This window comes from Saccostrea echinata, unplaced genomic scaffold (assembly GCF_033153115.1).
Source record: "Saccostrea echinata isolate AGI-Se365-2 ecotype Australia unplaced genomic scaffold, CSIRO_AGI_Sech_v1 ptg000001l, whole genome shotgun sequence".
Classification (NCBI taxonomy): Eukaryota; Metazoa; Mollusca; class Bivalvia; order Ostreida; family Ostreidae; genus Saccostrea; species Saccostrea echinata.
The window spans coordinates 48685267-48708351 of record NW_026889750.1 but is presented as its reverse complement, the minus strand read 5'-3'; the positions used below and the strand labels follow the sequence as shown (position 1 = coordinate 48708351).

At 34.5% G+C, this 23085-nt stretch overlaps 2 protein-coding genes across 3 annotated transcripts in view; one reads left to right on the top strand and one right to left on the bottom strand.

The window, feature by feature from the left end:
- Positions 1-6001: 6001 nt before the first annotated feature.
- On the top strand, positions 6002-9950 carry LOC133180313 (uncharacterized). Its single transcript, XM_061314862.1, has 9 exons — positions 6002-6228; positions 7194-7260; positions 7653-7788; positions 7895-8200; positions 8312-8421; positions 8536-8679; positions 9009-9146; positions 9346-9515; positions 9737-9950. The coding sequence occupies exons 1-9, from the start codon at positions 6077-6079 to the stop codon at positions 9879-9881; spliced, it is 1368 nt and encodes a 455-aa protein (XP_061170846.1). The 5' UTR covers positions 6002-6076; the 3' UTR covers positions 9882-9950.
- Positions 9951-11347: 1397 nt separating this feature from the next.
- The window catches only part of LOC133193507 (diacylglycerol kinase delta-like), a 59223-nt gene continuing 47485 nt past the window's right edge, over positions 11348-23085 (bottom strand). The window contains exons 29-34 of one of the 2 annotated variants that reach the window (XM_061329475.1): positions 19560-19589; positions 18696-18791; positions 17853-17993; positions 17415-17511; positions 16833-16972; positions 11348-15703 (exon numbers count right to left, since the gene is read on the bottom strand). In XM_061329475.1, coding sequence (XP_061185459.1) covers positions 15587-15703; positions 16833-16972; positions 17415-17511; positions 17853-17993; positions 18696-18791; positions 19560-19589 — 621 coding nt within the window. In that variant the 3' untranslated portion in view covers positions 11348-15586. The remainder of the gene's footprint in view (positions 15704-16832; positions 16973-17414; positions 17512-17852; positions 17994-18695; positions 18792-19559; positions 19590-23085) is intronic. The other variant, XM_061329481.1, reaches the window with a different exon arrangement.

The following is a 23085-nucleotide window of genomic DNA, read 5'->3' as shown; positions in this document are numbered from 1 at the left end:
ATGCATAGTTACGATGAAGAAGGGTGCTCCTAACAAACTTTTTAAAACTTGTGGTCCCAGGGTCAGGGGTTCTGGCAGTTCTCGGGAAGGGGGGGGGGGGCTATAGATAATATAATGGAAATGTGTTAATTCTTTGAAGTGCATAGTTATGATAGTTACTTTGATCAGGTAGATCTGTAAATATAGATAAATAAAAAAAAAAAACAGAAAAAAATTTATCTTATTAAATAATCCTCAAAAGACTAAGAGAGGCCAATGTGAGAGGTTACAATATGAGGTTAAAATAGTACAGAAGCTTTAGTGTGCATGGTGATAGTGAAAAATGGGGGACGGATTAGAAATTAATTTATGAGTTGTTAATTAATACTAGACTAATTATTCCATTGATCCTGGTCATCCTTTTTCTTTTGGCCAACAAAGCTTCATCTATCAGTTTATTTTATACTCCAAAGGATCCTCTAATTTGTTGTATTATACTCAGGTGACCGTTAAGGCCCTTGGACCTCGTCTAATTTTATGACGGTGATCAGAAAAGCTAATTTAAGTAGGCTTCCGTATGTCTGCTCTTCTGTAAACTTTACACATCCGGACCCCACCCATCCCCGGGAATTTTAAATGTACATATTAGAGTAACATAAATGACCTTGGACTCCATAGAAAATGTAACATCAAAGTATACAGGAAAAATCTTTTTTTTTAAAAACTCTCAAGAAAAGCTAAGCGAACAATCTTTAAAAAATCTTCTTAAGGATATCCGTTCCTCAGCTAGGAAGAATAACTCTTAAAGGATCATTCTCTAGAAGGCCGTTTTGCGGCCTATAATGACCTCAAATTTTCAAATAGTATTCTTTCCCTTAAAAACTGCATGAACCAGTAGGCTAATATTCCAAATCAATGATAAATGTTAATTGGTTAATGATACAGTAGTATTTGTTATGATATAGGGTCACAAAGTAAGGTACTATTGGTCCGTATTAGCAATAGGGTAATGGGAAAACCCAGGAGGGTGGGTGTGTTAGGTAACTCCTACACATGTCATAACCACCTTTAACTAAAACACCAAAATTTGCATGTAAACTTCTTATAAACATAAAAAGTGACTACCAAATTATGAACTTGGTTAAAGGTGGTTATGACATGTAAATAAAAACTTCTCGCTTCATTTTCACGATATTTGAAGGAAAAACTAACAACTCACAATGAAGGATGTCAGCTTATGTAGATTATTTCGTATTATAAACTTTCAGTTAGTGTACATGTTTCTGTTGATTTACTAAGAATTAATATAAAGAATGCATGTTCACTCAAAAATTGTCAACTTTTTACTTTAAAAAAATTTAAAATCAAAGGACTGAAAAGACTGGAAGTTATGAAATTACACGTGTAGACAAGCTGTCTGCGAGAAATAAAGGGAAAAAAAACTTTTTATAGACTATAAGGTGTGCATATGTTATTTATCATGTTTATTGTAATTATTATTATTTATAATGATAGTTTAGTTTGTCTATGCTACTTCTCTGTATTTGTACTTCCTTAGGAGTACTGCATATCTGTTAGTTCTAGAAATGATAAAAGATATTTTTGTTGTAGCGGAAAGATGCACTTGCTATTTGTGTTATCAACTTATTTTCTGTGGGTACACATGTAACTTTTATTGATAGTGAATTACTGATGGGATTGTTTCATGATGGGAATTCTTGCCTCGACCCTTTTAGAAGGACACTTTTCCGTGTTAGTGACATAGGATCCATGTATTATGTTCTCAATCTATTCATCACACATCTTTGGTAGCATCAATATAAGTTACCAGAATAGCAGTTCTATCTTAGAAAATAAAATACCAAGGAGGAGAGGGGTTCCTTAATGTCACATGTGATTGATAATTGAATGTTGCTTTCCATCGTTTTAAAATTTTTCACCCAGATAAAGAGATCATCCACTTAAGATGAAGTGTCATCATTTTGATTTATGCATGGTTTCATTAATGACCAACGCCTCCCGTGCGACGGGAGCTTCTTTTTAAAGATAATGTCCAAAACACCCATGACTTTTACTTTAATGCTGAGGACTTAACAAAGGAACTGTCACTACCCGTGTTAAACACCTTAGTTTTTGACGCGGCACTGGGAAAGAGAATTTAATCATCAGGTTTCAAAAGTACGAAAAGAGTGTCAAACCCTTAGGGCCCATTTTGTACCTGGGATGTTGTAGAACTCTGCTAGTCCATGGATATACTAAAACTTAATTCTGATATGCGTAGTGGAAGGAAGTGTTAAAAATCTACTCCACTTTTATGGAGTGTCGTTAGAAAGTTGTGGGGGGGGGGGGGGTCATGGACTTGACATTTATATATACGTTTGTGTATTGTATAACTTAGATAACATTTTTAATTAAATATATTGTTTTATTACATTTTCAACAGTGAAATACTGTGATTTATTTATTGAATAAAAGTGATATTCTCTCACAGTGTGAAAGAATACCAAAATGATATTCTCTTACAGTGTGAAAGGATATCAAAGTAAGTAAAAAATAATTTCTGCCCTGTCATAAGATAAAGATAGTAACTAAACATCTTGATAGAGCTAAAACTGCAATTTTCTTCCCAAATATGTTGCTAAAATCCATGCTATGTAATGTTTTCAATCTCACAACTGCAAAGCTATGACGTCTCAACCGCTCAACTATGACGTCAAGCCTAGCTATGACACTGTGTTAAGAAAAGACAGAGGCAAAGGGAAAATCAAAGAAAATGTAATAAACAGAAAATTCAATGTTTTGTAGATGAATATGGAATTTATTTCACTCGTGAGACAGGATTTTTGATATTTTCACTCGTGCTTCGCACTCGTGAAAATATCAAAAAATCCTGTCCCACTCGTGAAATAAATTCCATATTCATCTACAAAACATTGAATATCCTCTATTTACATGCTTAATTACATGAAATCAAAGCAATTCTTACGATGTTATTTCATTTTACGTAGATTATGTAGTTTAAATACAACCATTCTGAGTTGTATCAGTATGTACTGACTATGTATATGAATAGTCAACATGTACTTGCATTAATATTTTCATCCTGTACAATGTAAATTAATGAATTCCTTATCTTTGCAAATGTAGAGTTTATTTTATTAATTACAACTTAATTATTTATTTAATCACATAAAAAATCCAGTCAATGCTTTCAACATTTGATACAAACTTTTATAGTTCAATAAAAAATTAGAAACCTCATTTCTTACATGGGCATTTTATGCGTAAAATAGGTACCACGTCTATAGAAACAATACACAATTACAATATAAACATATATGAAATAATACTTTTAATTAAATGCTAATTAAACATTTTTCAACATCATACGGTGTACATTTTGTAAAGATTTACATTCAAAATATGCAAAATGTGAATGCATCAAAATTCTTGTCATAAAAAATATATTAAGCCTTAGAGTAAACAATCTTCGCATTTCTTACCTAAGTCTGATATGTTTCCGACATAAATAAACAATTTTTGATCATTTACATTTAGAAACATGCATAGAAACTTGATGTAAATTGATCGATGTTGAAAAACAAACATCAAAATCATGAAATAGAATGATTAAAGTTACATAAAATCAGATTTTTATGTGATTTTATCGTAGGCCGGAAAATGGCCTTATAGAGAATCATCTTTACTATTTGATTAATTAAGTCTCAAAATAGAGCTTGAAATTGAAATCTTTTGTGCAACAATTATCATTTTATACATCTCAATATGATTCAAGACTCTTTGAAGTCTTAAAAAACTGTATTGTTAAAAGTTGACATTTACATCCCATCAGATTTCAAAAATAAATACATTTTAGCTCACCTGAGCTGAAAGCTCACGTGAGCTTTTCCTATCACATTTTGTCCCTCGTTCGTCCGTCTGTCTGTCGGTCCGTCTGTAAACTTTTCAGATTTTCGACTTCTTCTCAAGAACCACTGGGCCAAATTCAACCAAACTTGCCAAAAAGCATCCTTGGGTGAAGGGGATTCAAGTTTGTAAAAATGAAGTGCCAAGCCCTCTTTCAAGGGGAGATATTTAAGAAATGGTGAAAAATTGGTGACATCTTTTAAAAATCTTCTCAAGATTCCAGATCCAAAAAAGTGGAGACATATGAAACCTTCTTTGAATAGAGTAGATTCAAATTTGTTCAAATCATGATCCCCGAGGTTAGGGTGGGGCCACAATGGGAGATCAAAGTTTTACATAGGAACATACAGGAAAAAATCTTCAAAAATCTTTTTCTCAAGAACAGCAAAACCATGTTTCGTCATATTGAAATGGAATCATCCTCAAGTAGTGTAGATTCAATTTTGTTCAAATCAAGACCCCCGGGGTAGGATGGGGCCATCCTCAGGTAGTGTAATTCAAATTCAAATCATGTCTCTTGGGGTAGGGCAAGACCTCAATAGAATATCAAATGTCGGGACCAATTTTCAATATTGAACTGATTTCTGCTTTTTCCTAGCCGAAGTGTTCTGGTGAGCGATGTGGCCCATGGGCCTCTTGTTTAGAGAAATCAAATATCTTTAAGTTTTATCTAGCTTAGATACCTATGTTTAATAGCATAATAAGAAATTAGAAGTGATGTGATGTCTTCCAATGATATCACAAACTTTTTAAGATATGTTTTACATAACAATTGACGTAAATAAAAGAAATAAATTACAGTGTAAGTAAAAAAAAAAAAAAAAAAAAACATGAATTTTTCTGAATGCCTGAACACCTATAGTTTTTTTTTTTTTGAAAATTCTAAAATATATTTGTTGATCAATATGCAATTTAAAAATGCATAGCTAATTCTTTCATTTGCATTTCTTGAAAATGTATTTGAGATTTGATTATTATTCCCTTTTTATTATGATTTTAAAAATGTAATTCTGAACGTTGAAGAAATGCCATGTGTATATATAAACATTACTTTATGAATTTCAGAGACAGTTTTGTGAGTATTTTCAATTACTTAACTGCTGATTTTCAGAAATGAGGATAGGACTACCTTAAGAACAACAAAACCATGATCATTCATATTTAAATGAAGCATCAGTAAGTACATGTAGTGTATATTCAAGTTTGTTTTAATCAGAAGCCTTGGGAGTAAGTTCCTTCAAATCATTACCCCCATGGGGTAGGGAGGGAATACAATGGGTGATCAAATTCAAGATTTTTTTAAGAAAAAGAACCAACTGATTAAAAACAAGAAAGACCATAATTACTCAGATGAGCCTTGAGGCCCATGGGTCTCATCTTTTTCCGCTTGACAACAACTTTCTTGAGTGATTTTTTTTGGGGGGGTGGGGGTGGGTTGGACCCCCCCCCCCCCAAAAGAAAAAAAATCCTGGATCCGCGCCTGCAGTAAAGAGGATTGATATTCAATCAAATGAAGGAACATGCCGCTTTTCTAAGAGTAGATACCGCTAATTAAGAGAAGACAAAAATAGGGGGAGGTTATTTCAAGAACCAATGGGAAAAAGGAGTTTTGGGAGTTTTTTTTTGGGGGGGGGTCAAACTTTTTTGAGCTGCTTTATTTATTTTTTTTTAACATGTGTTTTGCTCTATTTATTATTTTTATGAATTTTATTATTAATTTATCATTAACTTAGTAATTTTTATACAGGGGTCATTTTTTTCTCTCCCCCTTTTTAAAAACTGACAGTAAATGCCTGTGATAAATCAATGAATATATAAAGATTGATGAGATTATTGACACTGTATGAAGTATATTATTTGATATTGGTACAGTCGAATATCCCATCCATTAAGCAGAGATACTACATTTAAATGTTACCGGCTTTATTCTTGGGCGCCCATTCATGATTACCTGTGGTCTATTTATAGAAAGTTCAAATATAGTTTATTACCGTCATCTTCAATGTATTGCTTAAGCGCTGTGATCCTATTGGCCACTATCCACGTACATTTCTCAATACCTATCCGTCTCCTATATATATAAAGTGTAGTTACAAGATTGTTAATTCATATCGAACTCGAAAACAAATGAATACACACCCTTTTTGTCTTATTCTGTGCACATTTTTCAATGAGCTTATCGAAAGTTGAAGTAGCCCCCGGTTACATCCAAGACAAGCGCCAAGAGCTCAACGGGGGGCAGGGAGGGGCTCGTTCCCCGGGACCCCAGACAACAGGCGAGGAGAATTCCAAAGCGGAACCAAAGACTTTGACTCACCACTGGTAAGAAATATATGTCATATGTTGAAAATAGAAAGGATTTCAAAGAAAAAAGATCGGTTTATTATAATTAGTATTGATTTCATGCATGGAATTATTATTAAAATAAAAATTCTTAAGAATTTGTTTCCTATCTACATTCTTAACTTTGTGTAAAGTTTTATCCTAGTACATGTATCTAGTATAATTGTGGTGATGAAAAGTTTTAATTAAATCAAATTTAAGGCGAAGACAGGCAGGTCGGGGGGGGGGGGGGGGGTGTTGGAATTTTAGAGTGCATGACTGAGTATACAGAAAAATAATTTTTAAAAAATGCTTTGAACTCCCTTCCTCAACCGCCTTCTTCGGGAAGTACATCGATCCCTTATTATTTGGGTAGAAGAGTCATATACATGTATAGGAGTCATAATTTAATGAAAGAAAACGGCTATAGTTCATGACAGGTGTCGAAAACTCCTAAAGAACAATTTTTTTCTGTAGGGAATTTTTTTGTTTTCTTTAGTTCCCCCTCCCACAACCTCTGCAGGAAAATTTTCTGGATCCTCCACTGATAGGCACTCCCCATCTGTTCAAAATATCAATAGTTCTACTATACTTTATAAATACGTAATGTAGTACAGTTCTCTGACCAATTGAAACAGTCTTAATTATGATAAATGATAATTTCTTAAAAAGCTTAAAGCAACTCAGATAATCAATACAACCCCTGGCGCGGATCCAGGATTTTTTTTCCGGGGGGGGGGGGGGGTTGGTTCAAACCCAGTCAAAAAAAAACAAACACATAAAATCCATTTCCCAAACGTAAAGAAACACCTATTTCGTTCAAACGTAAATAAACACCTATTTCGTACAAACGTAATTAAAAACACATATTTCGTGGTGGTGATGGTGGGGTCCACGTTTTCTAACTTTAGTCCAGTTTAGAATTTCGATCTGCTCAATTTAATTTCTGATATATCCTTACACAGGTCAGAGTCGGAGTTTCCACAGGATGACAACATCCTTAACAATGGAGGAACTAATTTGGATCAAGAGGTATGAATGTCGTACATATAATTTCTGATTTGTAAACAAGTGTACTACATTAACTGTATATTCTCTCCTTTCAGGATCAAAAGATTGTCTCCTTAAACAGGCCCTTTAAGTTCCTTAAGAAAAGAATTACTGTGCAATAAAATGAGCAGTGAAGAAACAGTTTTATTTGAAAGGGGGGGGGGGGGCAAAATTAACCCCCAATTTTATAAATATTGTGTGGTCCTCCTCCCGTTTCTTTACTGCTAATTTAGAACAATCTTATGTTAACACTGGTTACCCACCCCCCCCCCCTCCCCCTTTACCGATTTACTTCACTCCTATTTAAGATAAATTTTCTGTGACCCCCCCCCTTCCCTCTTCACTGATATTTTAAGATAATTTTTCTGTACCAGGATGAAGATGCAGCAGATGTGGTGGATGAGTTTGATGACATGGGTCTGTGTGACGAACTCCTGAGGGGAATATATGGCTATGGATTTGAGAAACCATCCATGATTCAACAAAAAGCCATTCCACTTGCTTTGACTGGTAATTTCTCTCTCACTCTCTCATATTTCCCACCAATATGAGACAAATGAATTTTTTTATGAAAACGTCTACACATTCATCACATCTCTCTGTTTCATTCTTTAAGGAACTGATGTGATCGCCCAAGCCCAATCGGGAACTGGCAAAACAGCGACCTTTTCCATCTCGATTCTCCAGAAAATAGACCCCAAACTGAGGAGCTGCCAGGCGCTGGTTCTAGCCCCAACACGCGAGCTAGCAATGCAGACGCAGCGTGTGATGTCCGCACTTGGTGACTACATGGGTGTCGTCTGTCATGCCTTGGTTGGCGGTAGTCATGTGGCTAATGACATTAACAAGCTGCGGGAGGGTGTTCATGTCGTCATAGGAACACCAGGCCGCATTCTGCATCTTCTGAGTGAAAGGCATCTGGGTAAATATAAATTCCTTGTCCTATCCTGTGTCCTGGTCCTTAGAATCATTACCTTCAATACAGTTATCTGTTCTTTAAAACTCAATTTATACATGTATGTCACTTTTTCAGACTTGTATACAGCACGACAATTTGTTCTGGATGAAGCAGACCAGATGCTGTCGAGGGGATTTCTGGACCAAATAAAAGACACTTTCAAATACTTACCTAGGGACGTGCAGGTGGGTATATCTGACTTAGATATATGCACATTCTAAGTTGTCTGACATCGTTTTGAGAGTTAAAGCGCGGGCTCGGGTTACTATTGTAACTTAAACATCTTTCGTGCTTTGAAGGTGATTTTGGTGTCTGCCACCCTGCCCCCCGAGGTCTTGGACATCACGGACAAGTTCATGAGAAATCCCAGACGTATTCTGGTTAAGAGGGAGGAACTGACATTGCAGGGCATTCAGCAGTTCTACGTCAATGTTGAGAGAGAGGTCTGCACGCCATTCACTTAGAAATGCCTTTGATACATCGCATGCTTTTACTAGTTTCGAAAATCTTTGATCAGAACACACACACTAGTATAAGATCTCTCCATATAACTATGAAATCAATATAATCATTACAGTTTTCAACTTCATCGGTTCTACTCCTACTCATAAGGAAAAGTCAACACAATTTAAATCATTGTTCATTCAGTGAATTTTATTTTTCCATAAATAAATTCATCCGCACCCCTTTCCCCATTTCTATTAAATGTGGCCCATTTCAAGATGCCTGTTTGGATTTATGCGATTTGTCAGACTTTGTTTTGGTTTGACAGGAGTGGAAGCTGGATACATTGTGTGACATTTACGAAACCATCACCGTAGAGACGACCATCATCTTCTGCAACAAACGCGGGAAAGTGGAGTGGTTGGAGAGAGAGATGACCAGACGAGACTTTACAGTGTCTGCAATGGTAAGACCCAAGCGGGCAATGAGACCCGGTATTTTAGGGGCGGAAGTTATTGTTAGAAATGTTCCACTTCAAGTCAAAAATGATTAATCTTTGTTTTCTAAGATTATGTATGAAATATCTTATTTCAAGTTGAAATATATCCGTGGCACATATTGTACGGGAGAAACGGCAGTTGACCTTTTATCCTCTTTATTTATAGCATTCTGAACTCTCCCAGAAAGACCGGGAACTTGTACTGCGCAGCTTCAGGACCGGTTCTAGCCGAGTGCTGATCGCCACAGATCTCCTAAGTCGTGGAATAGACGTCCAACAGGTGTCACTGGTCATCAACTTTGACCTCCCCCTGGATAGGGAGAGTTATATACACAGGTAAAGTGTTGATCTTTGCCATTAACAAAGACCAAGGAATGTGACCTAAGCATTTCAACAAGATAATTTTTTATTCAAACCGTTTTCGTTTCATAATATTGGATATTGAAGTATTAGATGATGTAAATCAATGACATTTTACAAAAAAAGGTGTATTTTTAAAACAAATCTAACAAATAGTTGTTACTTTTGAAAGTTGATTTTATTTCTTTCTTGGTTAGGATCGGACGCGGTGGGCGGTTTGGACGTAAGGGAACAGCCATCAACTTCGTAACAAGTGAGGATTACCGTAAACTGGAGGACTTGCAGAAGTTTTACAACACCGAGATTCTGGAAATGCCAAGCAACATCGCTAGCCTTCTGTAATCAAGGAACTGTTACGAACTCTGAAAGACCAAGTGATACATGTAGAATTCACTGCATGAAATAAAATCTAACAAAATTGACAATCTTTGTTATGACCACAATACTTGGTTGACCGATTGTCAACTGGGAGTTGTTTCAGTAATCAGTATGGCTCAATTTTTAGCAATCTTCGTAATTTATGAAAGCACTGCACAACAATTATCTCAAGTTGTTATTTTCAATAGTTCCACAAGTTTTTCCACGACCATCTATACCCAAAGCAACTGTTCTTTTCACTCGCATACCCTCCATCAGTTATGATAGCATGGTTCTGTCACCACTTGTCAGATGTTTATGCTGACATGTCAGATGCTTATTTCAACAGAGATGTTTATGTCAACTTGTCAGATGTTTGTGTCACCTTGTCAGATGTGCATGACAACTTGTCAAATGTTTGTCAACTAAAGATCTTTATGTCAACCTGTCATGTTTATGTTGACATGTCAGATGTTTATGTCATTTCAGATGTTTATGTCAACATGTCAGATGTTTATGTCGACATGTCAGATGTTTATGTCGACATGTCAGATGTTTATGTCGACATGTCAGATGTTTATATTGACATCTCAGATGTTTATATTGACATCTCAGATGTTTTGTGTCATCTTGTTAGATATTTATATCAAATTGCCATATCTTTTTGTTGACTTGTCACATTCATGTGTTTAAGAAAGAACATGAAAACGTGTCCATGCCCAGTTTGTGCCATTAAGTTGACCACACATTTTTCTGACAAGATAAGGATCTGACACTTTTTATCAAGTCATTATAATTATCTGACAAGATGACATAAACATCTGATGAGCTGATATCATACAATTATGTCAAATAGTTATGATGGCCTGTTAGAAATTATGATTATCTGTCAGATAAATATGATGACTTGTCAGATAATTAGTCAACAGATATTTATGTTTACTCGTTGGACACACATCGACATGTCAGATATTTTAATGACAAGTAGATGTCATTTAGTGGCATCAAATCGCTTTAACAAAGAATGACGAATTCCTAGTCATGATTATCATCAGACAAGCTGACTTGAAGATCTGACAAGTTGACAAATATCTGACAAGTTGATATAAAGATCTGACAATTTGACATAATACTGACAAGTTGACATATGCATCTGACAAGTGATGGCAGAAATAAGCAAACATAGTCAGTGTCTCAGATCTGACACATTTAAAATCTCAAGGAAACTTATTTTTACATTCACATCAATTTCTTTATCAGTATCAAAATTTACAAAAAATCCCCTAATTGACCAAGCACACATCCTATTTTAACTGTACTTCTATAATTCTGCCAATCAATTCAATTTAAGCACTCTTCTTGTGACACTGACAAAGGCATATGAGAGGGAAGATAGAGATTGTTTCCATGATCAGCTTGATAACCAAGAGATAAATAATGGACTCTGTGAATTCTTGTGTACAAATTTATTCAAGTTCACAACAAATGAAACATGACAATATGACATTGAATTCTGAAATAAATAAAAATATTTGATTGGTCAATCTTTAGATCATCCAAACAACAAATATGAAAGAGGTATGGCTTTATAAAAAACAGGAATGGTTTTTAAATTGACATTATAACATTTAAAAGATTAGCAAACAAAATGACTTTAGAAGCATACTTCCTAACAGAAAATTAATAGATTGTCAACATGTGGTTCAGGATCTCAATGTGAACTAGTCTTCATTTAGCATAGAGTTATGGAAAGGAAACTAATAAAGGTCAACTTCTCGCAAATCATTTTTAACAAGTCAAAATGAGATACTAACAAATGCCAACTTCTCATAAATCAACAAGTAAACATAAATTAGATCCGTAAAAGACATCTTGCTGAGGCTCAACTTAAGAATTAGGGTTAATTACGGTTCATGAATCTTACATTATGAAAAAAAAGCCTCTTCAATATAACAAAAGACCAGGTTTATCAAAAAACTTAGAAATAATATGAAACTTTTTTTTTTCGAACAAAAACTGTTTTCTATTGGAAATAATTTCTGTTATTAAATATAGAACTGTAATGGAATCAGAAAAAATTTCATACACAAATTTTAAACAATTCTGAAAAGAAAAAATACAGTTTTACAGTGTAATCTGAATAGTTTCTCTTTTTTTGAGGAAAAAAAAGACTTCACTCATCTTTGGACCCCTTCCCTCAGCCCCCTTGCCCTGTTACCTTGACAAGATGACCTTGAATCAAGATCAGTACACATCTAATGTCACGGTCAACAATATGCAAGTGACAGAGCTAATTCTAAACAATGGTTAGTTATTGTCCAGACATGTCAATAATGACACAATTTACATGTTTAACTGCACCGTGTCCTGGACTTTGAAACACAACCGAGAAACAAATATACTTCCTGGGCAACAACACACTAAACTTAGAATTCAGTCCAATAACTGGTTGAGAAGTTGTAGCTTGGCCACAATTTAAAAAAATTTTTTTTTTCCCCTTTTGAAAGTGAAGAGACAAAAAAACGTAATTAAATTCATCAAATCTTCAACCATACAATTACGCACTGCAATCTTATCATCCAATTTGTCACTGTACAAGTATTGTGTGTGTCTTACATGTCATTACTGAAAAAAAATGTGGAGAATCTACTTGAAATAACACAAAGTAAGAAAAGGACGATTTTCTTTTCGTTGATAACAAAGTACTGTACACAATAACTGTTACACAGTAAATACCACAGAGGCTTTTATTGTTGATAAGAATTAAAATAATGTACAGAAACTACTGTCCAAGTATTGGAGTACTGTAGATACCAGTGCCCAAGTATTGAAATAATGTATGGACTTGTGTCCGAACAAAAAATAGAATAACAAGACCAAGAATTGAAAAATAAAATGAAAACTAGTGTCCAAGCATTGGAAATAATGTATGGACTGGTGTCCAAAAATTGAAATAATACAGGGATACTGGTGTCCAAAAATTGAATTAATGCACGGATACTAGTGTCCACATATTGAATTAATGTACAGGTACTGGTGTCCAATAATTGGACAGAATAATGTATGAATACTGATGTCCTGCCATGCTTGTAATATATATACTTGCCATTTAGTCAGTGAATTACAACTCTATTAACACAGTAAGTGCCCAGAACTGTATAATATTCTGAAATGGAGTTAAGTAAAGGGATGTATTTAATATAGAAAAATGGTGGTACATATTAAATCCTTGAAAAGTATACTATAGAGGTATGAAACAATATAAACCTTTCCAAGATGTATAAATATCAAAGTAGGTAAAAGACTTATGATACATGTACTTCAAAATCACAACTTTCAAAATGATTAAAAAGTCAAAAGCAATGAAATTATACAACACTTTAGGCAATTACGTTTTCATTAATAAGTAAATAACATGTCCTATATATTTCTGAGAAGCTGACAAGGATTTTGATATAAATATCATGAAGAATAATGTGGTACCTCTGAATACTGTCAAAGAAAAAAAAAATAGCAATATTTATTAATTTTATCTTTTAGGATGCACCTTATTTAGTACATACATGTATATTTTGCACACAAGAGAAGTTTTTGCATAAATGTTTGTTTGAGAGAAAAAAAATAAAGCATGATACTAATCCTATTCTGTACCAGTTATACATGTATATCTTGTATAATGTACTATAGGTACAAATGGGAATTTTAGACGAAAGTTGCAAGAAATTTCTTTAAAGCTACACAGTATTGTCCCGTTATTGTATGGTGTTTTCTTTGGTTATGTATTCTGAATCCTATTATGTATTAAATGTGAGATGAAGGAGATCTCCTATCAAAGAGTGTTAAACAAACTTCATCTGGAAATGAATCACCTTTGCCAGCCAAGTGTTTTCCATTATCTTCTAACAAACCCTCATCCTACCGTACCAATTAAAAGGTAGGATTGTTGATACAATGTGATCCAAACGCATGGGTTGCATCATAGATAAAAATAGAAGAACCTTCTAATGAAGTACATTCACCGAACAAGGATCAAGCAAAGATTAACAGATGTCAAAGCAAAATAATTGGCAAACTATATAGCAGGTCACATTCTCTCACCCTCTCAACTTCAGTAAGCTGGCACCACTGCTACTTAAAGAACGGCCATCGTTCTGTTATTTTACAGATCGTTGTTTATGTGAGCTTTTTATTCCTGAAACATACAGCCAACAAACATCCTTACAGAGATATTGTCAATGACCACTGCTTTGCAATACACTTGCTGATTGGTTGAGCACAGTCAACCGAAACCAATTAAATCTCTCTCAAAAAAATTCCAAAATTAGTAAGATAAGGCCAAAGGATTGGAGCAGAAACATTATTTGGCTAGCAAAGACGTAAAAAGTCAATCAGAGACTTTAACAGAAATATTGCCATGTATAGTCTCAGATATACAATGCTGGATTTGTGTGAAGATAACAGTTGGTTTTAGAGATGGATGATGGATTTGTATAAAGATAATTGGTTTTAGAAATGGATGATGGAAGAACAGAGAAAAACAAATGGAAGATCTATGCTTGTCATAGGAACAGGAACTGGTGCATGTCATTAAACAAGAAATATATAAAAGATACAAAAAACTGTACAAAATATATCAACATTATCCAAAATTTCCTAGTTTATCTGCAGACATGAGTTATAAATAACAAGAAAAAAACACTTACATTTATTACATATAAAAATGTAAAAATAGACAAAAATATACTGCATTTGTTGCTGTTGACCTCCTCCAAATATTCTACAGGAATCAAAGGAAAAACCAATAGAAAGCTTGTCAATGAAGAAGATCTTTATGATTCGAATAATAAACAAGTTTAAAACTCACTATTCTGAAGAAAGGGGTTGTAAATTATTCATAATTTCAATTTTGGCAAAATTTGATGGCAAATTCCAGCAATAATTTGACTTTGCAGAATATGGTCATTGTAGTAGATGATATTATCTTGTATCAGGTTTATAATATACATGTCTGAATGTATAAGTATCCTTATCCGGACAGACAACAGATGCAGTACTAGCTACACACTACAGATTCACATACAGAGGTATTACACTATGGTTGTGGACAATCGGAAAGACTTAGGCAAGATAATAAAATATGTAAACAGTTGTAACACAAGTATGGAGGCCTGCCCCCTACATTTCTCAACAATGGGAGACAACTTGTTCCAACTTAATGCTCAAAATGTTAAAATTCCACTACATATTAAAGTACTTCATAGTTAGAAAAAAATAATACACTGAAAAGAAAGTTTATGGCAACAAGAATTATTGATTTCTTCCTTCTGATTGACAACATGCTTCATTACATAAGCACTAAAAATAAAGTTAGGGTTGAACTTGTTTCCAGACAACCATAAGCACCAGTAAGAAGCTGATAACAAACCTTCAGATCAGCACTATTTATCTTTGGTATCGATCTTCTTGCTGAACAGGAAAGCAAATTTAGACAACAATTCTGGAATTTAAGCTGTCACCCTCGGAGATGCTTCACATACCCTGTTTTGTCAACATATCCCTCTCTTTTGAGACCAGATGTCATTACATGTAAAAAATTTTAAATGCAGAAGTCAAAATATATAGGAATAATTTGAAAAAAGCAATAAAAGAGAGATAAATGTTCCTCTCCCTATTTATAATTAGTAACGGTGTCAGGAGGAATTCTTCTCAAACACCAGGGATTTATCGTAAGCCGTCATACGATTGTTAAGTTCTTTGATTCCCTGCTGAATTCTTTTCAGATGTCCGACCTTTGTCACTCCTAGATCCTATAACAACAAAGAAAAGCCTTTCAGGTCTGTGTCTATAAATATAAAACCCAATCTAGCGTTTTATACTAACAAATAAGATGAATGCTTGGAATTTAACACTCCAAAGCTTAGATACTCCCTTTTTGTAAATATTCGAAAAGATCATTTATTACACTGAACATAAAAATTAATGTGTTAACCATTGCTAAACCAAATGTTCATCACATTAATTTCAGGGATAGATTTTCAATACACAAAAAAAAAACAGCAAAAAAAAACAAAAAACGAGAAGTCTGTGAGCCAATGCTCACTAATAATACCCCCGCTCTGATGTGAAAACACAAGTTCAGCTACGGACAAACACAGTGATAATCAACAAATTGACATTGGATTTGTAAAAAATGAATCCCATTATATGGCATGCCTAAACAAATATTGTGCTAAAATTTCAAGCATCTGCGATGAGTATTTGCTGAGAAAACTACGACCAAAATTTGTTATGTATGGTAAGGACAGACGCATGGATAAACAGGAAGTTGATATCGAATTCGCACAAAAATGAATCCCACCATATGGCATGCCTAAACAAAGATTGTGCTAAAATTTCAAGCATCTGCAATGAGTAGTTGCTGAGAAAACTACGACCAAAATTTGTTATGTATGGTACGGACAGATGCACAGATAAACAGGAAGTTGACATCAAATTCGTACAAAAATGAATCCCACCATATGGCATGCCTAAACAAAGATTGTGCTAAAATTTCAAGCATCTGCAATGAGTAGTTGCTGAGAAAACTGTGACCAAAATTTGTTACGGACAGACAGACAAACAGACAGACAGATGGTCTTAAATGGTTTCTTTAAAATTAAGCAAAATGCAAATCTAAGAAAAGTGAGGTCAAGGTCACAGGAAAGTTCAAGGTCAAATGTTTCTGATGCAGTTGAATACTTCTCACAAATACGTATCAGCATATTTAAGTTTGATAAAAAAATTTTAAAAGTGAGGTCAAGGTCACAGGAAAGTTCAAGGTCAAATGTTTTTGATGCAGTTGAATACTTCTCACAAATACGTATCAGCATATTTAAGTTTGATAAAAAAATTTTGAATAAGTCTTAATACAAATTAAATCTGTCAGTATCTACTAACCTGAAGATCTCCTTTATCAAGGGTGAGTAACTCTGTGCCTCGTATCTCGTTTCTAATAAAGGAATCTTTATACTCGGCCAGAGAGCGAGATTCCAGCCACTGTCCTACATCTTCTGGTGTCCAGTTATACACAATGTATGCTAAAAAATCAAACAAATTTAGCACCACTTTTTTCTGACATCAACTGAACTTTTATCACGTATTAGTGAGTACTTGTGTTTTTCTCAAACAGATGTTTTCCTCATTACATATAAGTACTCTAATTTTAATTCATTTTACGGTGATGAAAATATCACAAATAATGGACATTAAAGTAAAAACAGAATTCCAGGTACATGTAAATCAGACATCTGTAGATTAATCAAAGCACATTCAGAAATGTTCATGTTTATAATTTTTGGTAGATAATGTCAGTGGCATTTTTTTTTTATCAAACACAGTAAGTAGAGAACCTCAAAGAATCATAACAATTGCTTGATAAAACTGTGCAAATATATGTACACCATGTATATCATAGACATAGTATATGCTTAAACACCTTTCACTCTATTACAATGACTTTGTGGAGAAAGGTATGCTTACAAAGTGGAATGTATTGTTTCTCTTTGCTCTTTCCCTTTAACTTGCTGTACACCTGGCGTAACTTTCCTGGCTTTCTCTTCTGTTCTAATGGAATCAACTAAAAGAGAAAACATGTCCTCATGTCTAATGCTGTAAGTCAAACTAAAATGTCTAATGCTGTAAGTCAAACTAAAATGTCTAATGCTGTAAGTCAAACTAAAAATTCTAATGCTGTAAGTCAAATTAAAAATGTCTAATGCTGTAAGTCAAACTAAAAATGTTAAATCCAATCAGCTCACATGGCATACTCTCTAGTTCACACCTACGTAACTCTAACAAAGAAGATTTCAATTTTTAGTACGTCTGATCTTGATGGTTGATTATGTAAACTTTTGGTATATGCTAATGTTTAACACATGTAGGATACAATTACTGTTATAGGGACTAGTGACGGCCTACCTCCTCTTGTGATTGTGCAATCTGTGAGGGGTCATACTGGAATGTCGAGTTAATTCCGCAGACCTGGCATATCTTCTGTAATTCTAGTTCGAGGTGCGCCAGTGCAGCATTCAGACGTTCTGATATATCAGGTGCAAGTCTCTGTAGATTGTGTAAACAAAAGTCAACAGAAAATTTACAAATGCTTATGTTATTGTCTGAACTTAACACAGAGCATGCAAGGATTTCAAAACTTAACAAAATTAAGATTTCTTGTATGAAAACAGAATGTCTTTTTTTCTCCAAAACTCTGTGCAAGTTGACTGGGCAAAACAATGAAGGAAATGGGAATCTGGTAAAGGATCCTGGCATTAATCAAGATCTAGCAGTGATTGATAACTTCATTTCCTCAAGCCTTCTTTAATAGCATTCTTTTTTTTTTTAATTCTACTTCATTTTCTTACATACCTTATTTATTTTTTGTTAATTTTCATTCTACTGAAAAATGTACCAATGAAACTAAATGGAGCTACTGTAGAGAAACCTACCAATGAAACTTAAGTGAACCAACTGTGTGTAGAAATTTTCCAATGGAATTAGAGCGTTAATAAAATGTACCCATAGATCTTAAGTGAGCCAAAGTGTGGAAAAATTTATTAATGAAATTGAATTGAACTTATCTTAGAAGAAATGTACCAAATTTAAGTAAACCTACTTTGTGGAGAAATGTATAAATAAAACTTATGTAAACCTTCTGTGTGGAGAAATGTACCAAAGAAACTTAAATGAACCTTCTATGTGGAGAAACGTACCAATGGACCTTGAGTAAACCTAGTGTGCAGTATTTTCTACCATAGATCTTACCACAACAGCTGCCTTGTCTGTCAGGAAGTTACTGGTGTCATGGTTTAGGTGTTGGACACTGCGAACAAAGTCTATCACCTGACTCCGCAAGGTCGGCTAAAATTTAGAAAAAAAAAAAGATTATGTACAAAAATTTATATAAAGTACCAAACCACAGTGCTTCTACTTCTGACCAGTAAGTAACTGTATCCAAAGTTAATTTATCTTTCATAAAGGAAAAGTGTACACAATTAATGAATCATATAATATACAGTGTAATTAATGAAAACAAACCAGGATTCAAAGAATAAATATCACCTGAGCATAACACCTTGTTGGTAAATATGTTTGTCTTATTAGAATCAAAAAATCAAAGGGAATAAAAACGATTTTCCACCAATGTGATTACCTTACTCCTACCCCGATAATATACCAACTTTATTTTTAACAACTTTATCTGTGTGATTCTTGCAACACAAAGCATGGGGTTATTATTCAGAATTATAATAAATACAATTTAAGTAAATCCCATTAGTATTAATCACTACACTGATTTTATAAAATTATGGTGAAATCAAAACAAGGAATAACACAAAACACACTGATATTCAGCAAAATAAAAAATGGTGTAAGGTTAAGAAAATGAACAAGTTGTTACAAAACACATCACTTCATCAAAAGTAACAGTAAACTAGTGAGATATCTGATATACCATTAATTTGATATCTTACTTTTTTTGATCTAAATGTTTTTGGTCTGTGATAAAGCTAAAAACAGAAAATTTAAGGGAAACAGAAATAGACAAAAAAGCTAAGGAAAAATAATGGAAAACTGAAATGCAGAGGATCTGCTCATAAAAAAAGACAGGCACAACAATCAAGGCACCTGATACGACTCCATTTCTCCTGCCTCCATCTATGACAAGAACCACACACATTTAATCAGAATATCAAATTTCTTGGAATAAACATCATTATTGTACATTTTTTAAATACAATTTCACACATCTTAGACATGTAGTTATTTTAAACTAGAAATATGTCCATAGGACATGAATGCCCCGCCGAGGGTATATTAGTAATGCAATATTTTAACACAAATTGAGAAAAGTGAGGTCAAGGTCAAAGGAAAGGTCAAGGTGAAAAAATATTGATGCAGTTGAATAGCTTACATCAGTATGTATCAGCATATGAAGTTTGACACTAATTTAAGAAAAGTGAGGTCAAGGTCAAAGGAAAGGTCAAGGTCAAAAATTGTTGATGCAGTTGAAAAGGTTACATCAGTATGTATCAGCATATGAAGTTTGATAAAAACATTATGATTGGTTTCTTTAAAACTGAGCTAAACACTAATTTAAAAAACCCAAGGTTCTTAACGGTCACCTGAGTATAATACAACAATTTAGAAGTTAAATACACCGACAGATGAAGCTTTGTTGCACTAAAGCAAGAGAAGTAGGAAGATCAGGATCAACAAAATAATTAGTCTAGTATTCAGTATCAACTCATAACTTAAGTTCTAATCTGTCCCCCACTTAATATTGTCACCATGCAGACTATTAACAAACTATTAGTGCTTCTGTACTATTTTTAAACCCATATTAAGACCTCCAGCATTGACCTCTCTTATGGTCTTTGAAGAACTTTTAATAAGATAAGTTATTTTTGTCTCATTTTTATTTATCTATTACTTACAGGTCTGCCTGATTATTAAAACTAAGAAGTACTTTTTGAATTATACGATAAACATTCTTGCATAATTATCTTATTCTATTAATCTTTCAAATACATTATTTACAGTGATTAATTATCAAAGGTGAATGGAAAAGGGGAATAACTTCTCTCTGTAGAATACAAATTAATAGAGCCCTGTCCAGGAGCAGAATGCTTAGACAAATTGTCCAGATGTTCAAAAATCTGGTAGAAATACGCTTACTTATATCATTTAAACTTTTACTCAGTTTGCTTTCGATATGCCCAGAAGCAGAGAAGAATTTCACAGGTACAATGCATTTTCACTACAGATTCAACAAAGCCTTACCCTAACACCAGAACCCAAGACCAAAGGTCAAGAAATTTACAAATTTGGAAGAGTTACCCTCATCATCATAACTATGGACTTCAAAGAATTAACACTTTTCCACTATATTATCAAAAGCCCCCCCCCCCCTTCCTCGTTATGCCAGAACCCCTGACCCTAGGACCACAAGATTTAAAAATTCTGTTCGAAGCTCCCATCTTCATCATAGCTAAGCAATTTATTTATCAGCTCAACACTAAGGAGCAGAGAGGATTAGTTAATGATTAATTAATAGAATTAATGCATTTTCACTATATAATCAATAGAGCCCCCCTCCCCCCCCCCCCTCCTCAAGAACCCCAAAAACTGAGGCCATGTATTTAAATATTTTGGAAGAGGCATCCTTGCCTATCATAATCATGCACTTAGTTTGTTTAAATAATCTCCAGTAGCAAAGAAGAAGATTTTCATAGAATCAATGCATTTTCACTATATAATCAATAGAGCCCCGCCCTAACACCGGAACCCCTGACCCTGGGGCCATGAAATTCACAATTTTTAAAAAGGCATCCTTATGCATAATAACCATGCACTTAGTATGTTTAAATAATCTCCAGTAGCAGAGAAGAAGATTTTCAAAGAATCAATGCATTTTCACTATATAATCAACAGAGCCCCGCCCTAACACCAGAACCCCTGACCCTGGGGCCATGAAATTCACAATTTTTGAAAAGGCAACCTTATGCATCATAACCATGCACTTAGTTTGTTTAAATAATACCCAGGAGCAGAGAAGAAGATTTTCAAAGAATTAATGCATTTTCACTATATAATCAATAGAGCCCTGCCCTAACACCAGAACCCCTGACCCAGGGGCCATGGCTTTCACAATTCTGGAAGGGGCCCACCTCCTCATCATAACTATGTACTTAGTTTATCACCTTAATGCCCAGGACCAGAGGAGAAGATTTTCAAAGAATTAATGCATTTTCACTATATAGTCGATAGAGCCCCGCCCTAACACCAGAACCCCTGACCCTGGGGCCATGAAATTCACAATGTGGGAAGAGGCACTCTTGCCCATCATAACTATGTACTTAGTTACTTTATTTAATACCCAGGAGCAGAGAAGAAGATTTTCAAAGAAGTAATGCATTTTCACTATATAATCAATAGAGCCCCGCCCTTACACCAGAACCCTTAACCCCAGGGCCATGAATTTCACAATTTTGGAAGAGGCACTCTTGCTCTTCATAACTATGTACTTAGTTATCTTATTTAATACCCAGGAGCAGAGAAGAAGATTTTCAAAGAAATACTGCACTTTCACTATATGATCTATATAGCCCCACCCTGGGGCCAGAACCCCTGACCCTGGGGCCATGAATTTCACAATTTTGAAAGAGACATTCTTGCTCATCGTAACTATGTACTTAGTTACTTTATTTAATACCCAGGAGCAGAGAAGAAGATTTTCAAAGAAATACTGCACTTTCACTATATGATCTATATAGCCCCACCCTGGGGCCAGAACCCCTGACCCTGGGGCCATGAATTTCACAATTTTGAAAGAGACATTCTTGCTCATCGTAACTATGTACTTAGTTACTTTATTTAATACCCAGGAGCAGAGAAGAAGATTTTCAAAGAAATAATGCTTTTTCACTATATAATCTATAGAGCCCCGCCCTAACACCAGAACCCCTGACCCTGGGGCCATGAGTTTCACAATTTTGAAAGAGGCACTCTTGCTCATCATAACTATGTACTTAGTTACTTCATTTAATACCCAGGAGCAGAGAAGAAGATTTTCAAAGAAATAATGCACTTTCACTATATGATCTATATAGCCCCGCCCTAACACCAGAACCCCTGACCCTGGGGCCATGAATTTCACAATTTTGGAAGAGGCACTCTTTCTCTTCATAACTATGTACTTAATTACCTTATTTAATACCCAGGAGCAGAGAAGAAGATTTTCAAAGAAATAATGCACTTTCACTATATGATCTATATAGCCCCACCCTGGGGCCAGAACCCCTGACCCTGGGGCCATGAATTTCATAATGTGGGAAGAGGCACTCTTGCTCATCATAACTATGTACTTAGTTACTTTATTTAATACCCACTGCAGAGCAGAGAAGAAGATTTTCAAAGAAGTAATGAATTTTCACTATATAATCTATAGAGCCACACCCTAAAACCAGAACCCCTGACCCTGGGGCCATGAATTTCACAATTTTGGAAGAGGCATTCTTGCTCTTCATAACTATGTACTTAATTACCTTATTTAATACCCAGGAGCAGAGATGAAGATTTTCAAAGAAATAATGCACTTTCACTATATGATCTGTATAGCCCCGCCCTAACACCAGAACCCCTGACCCTGGGG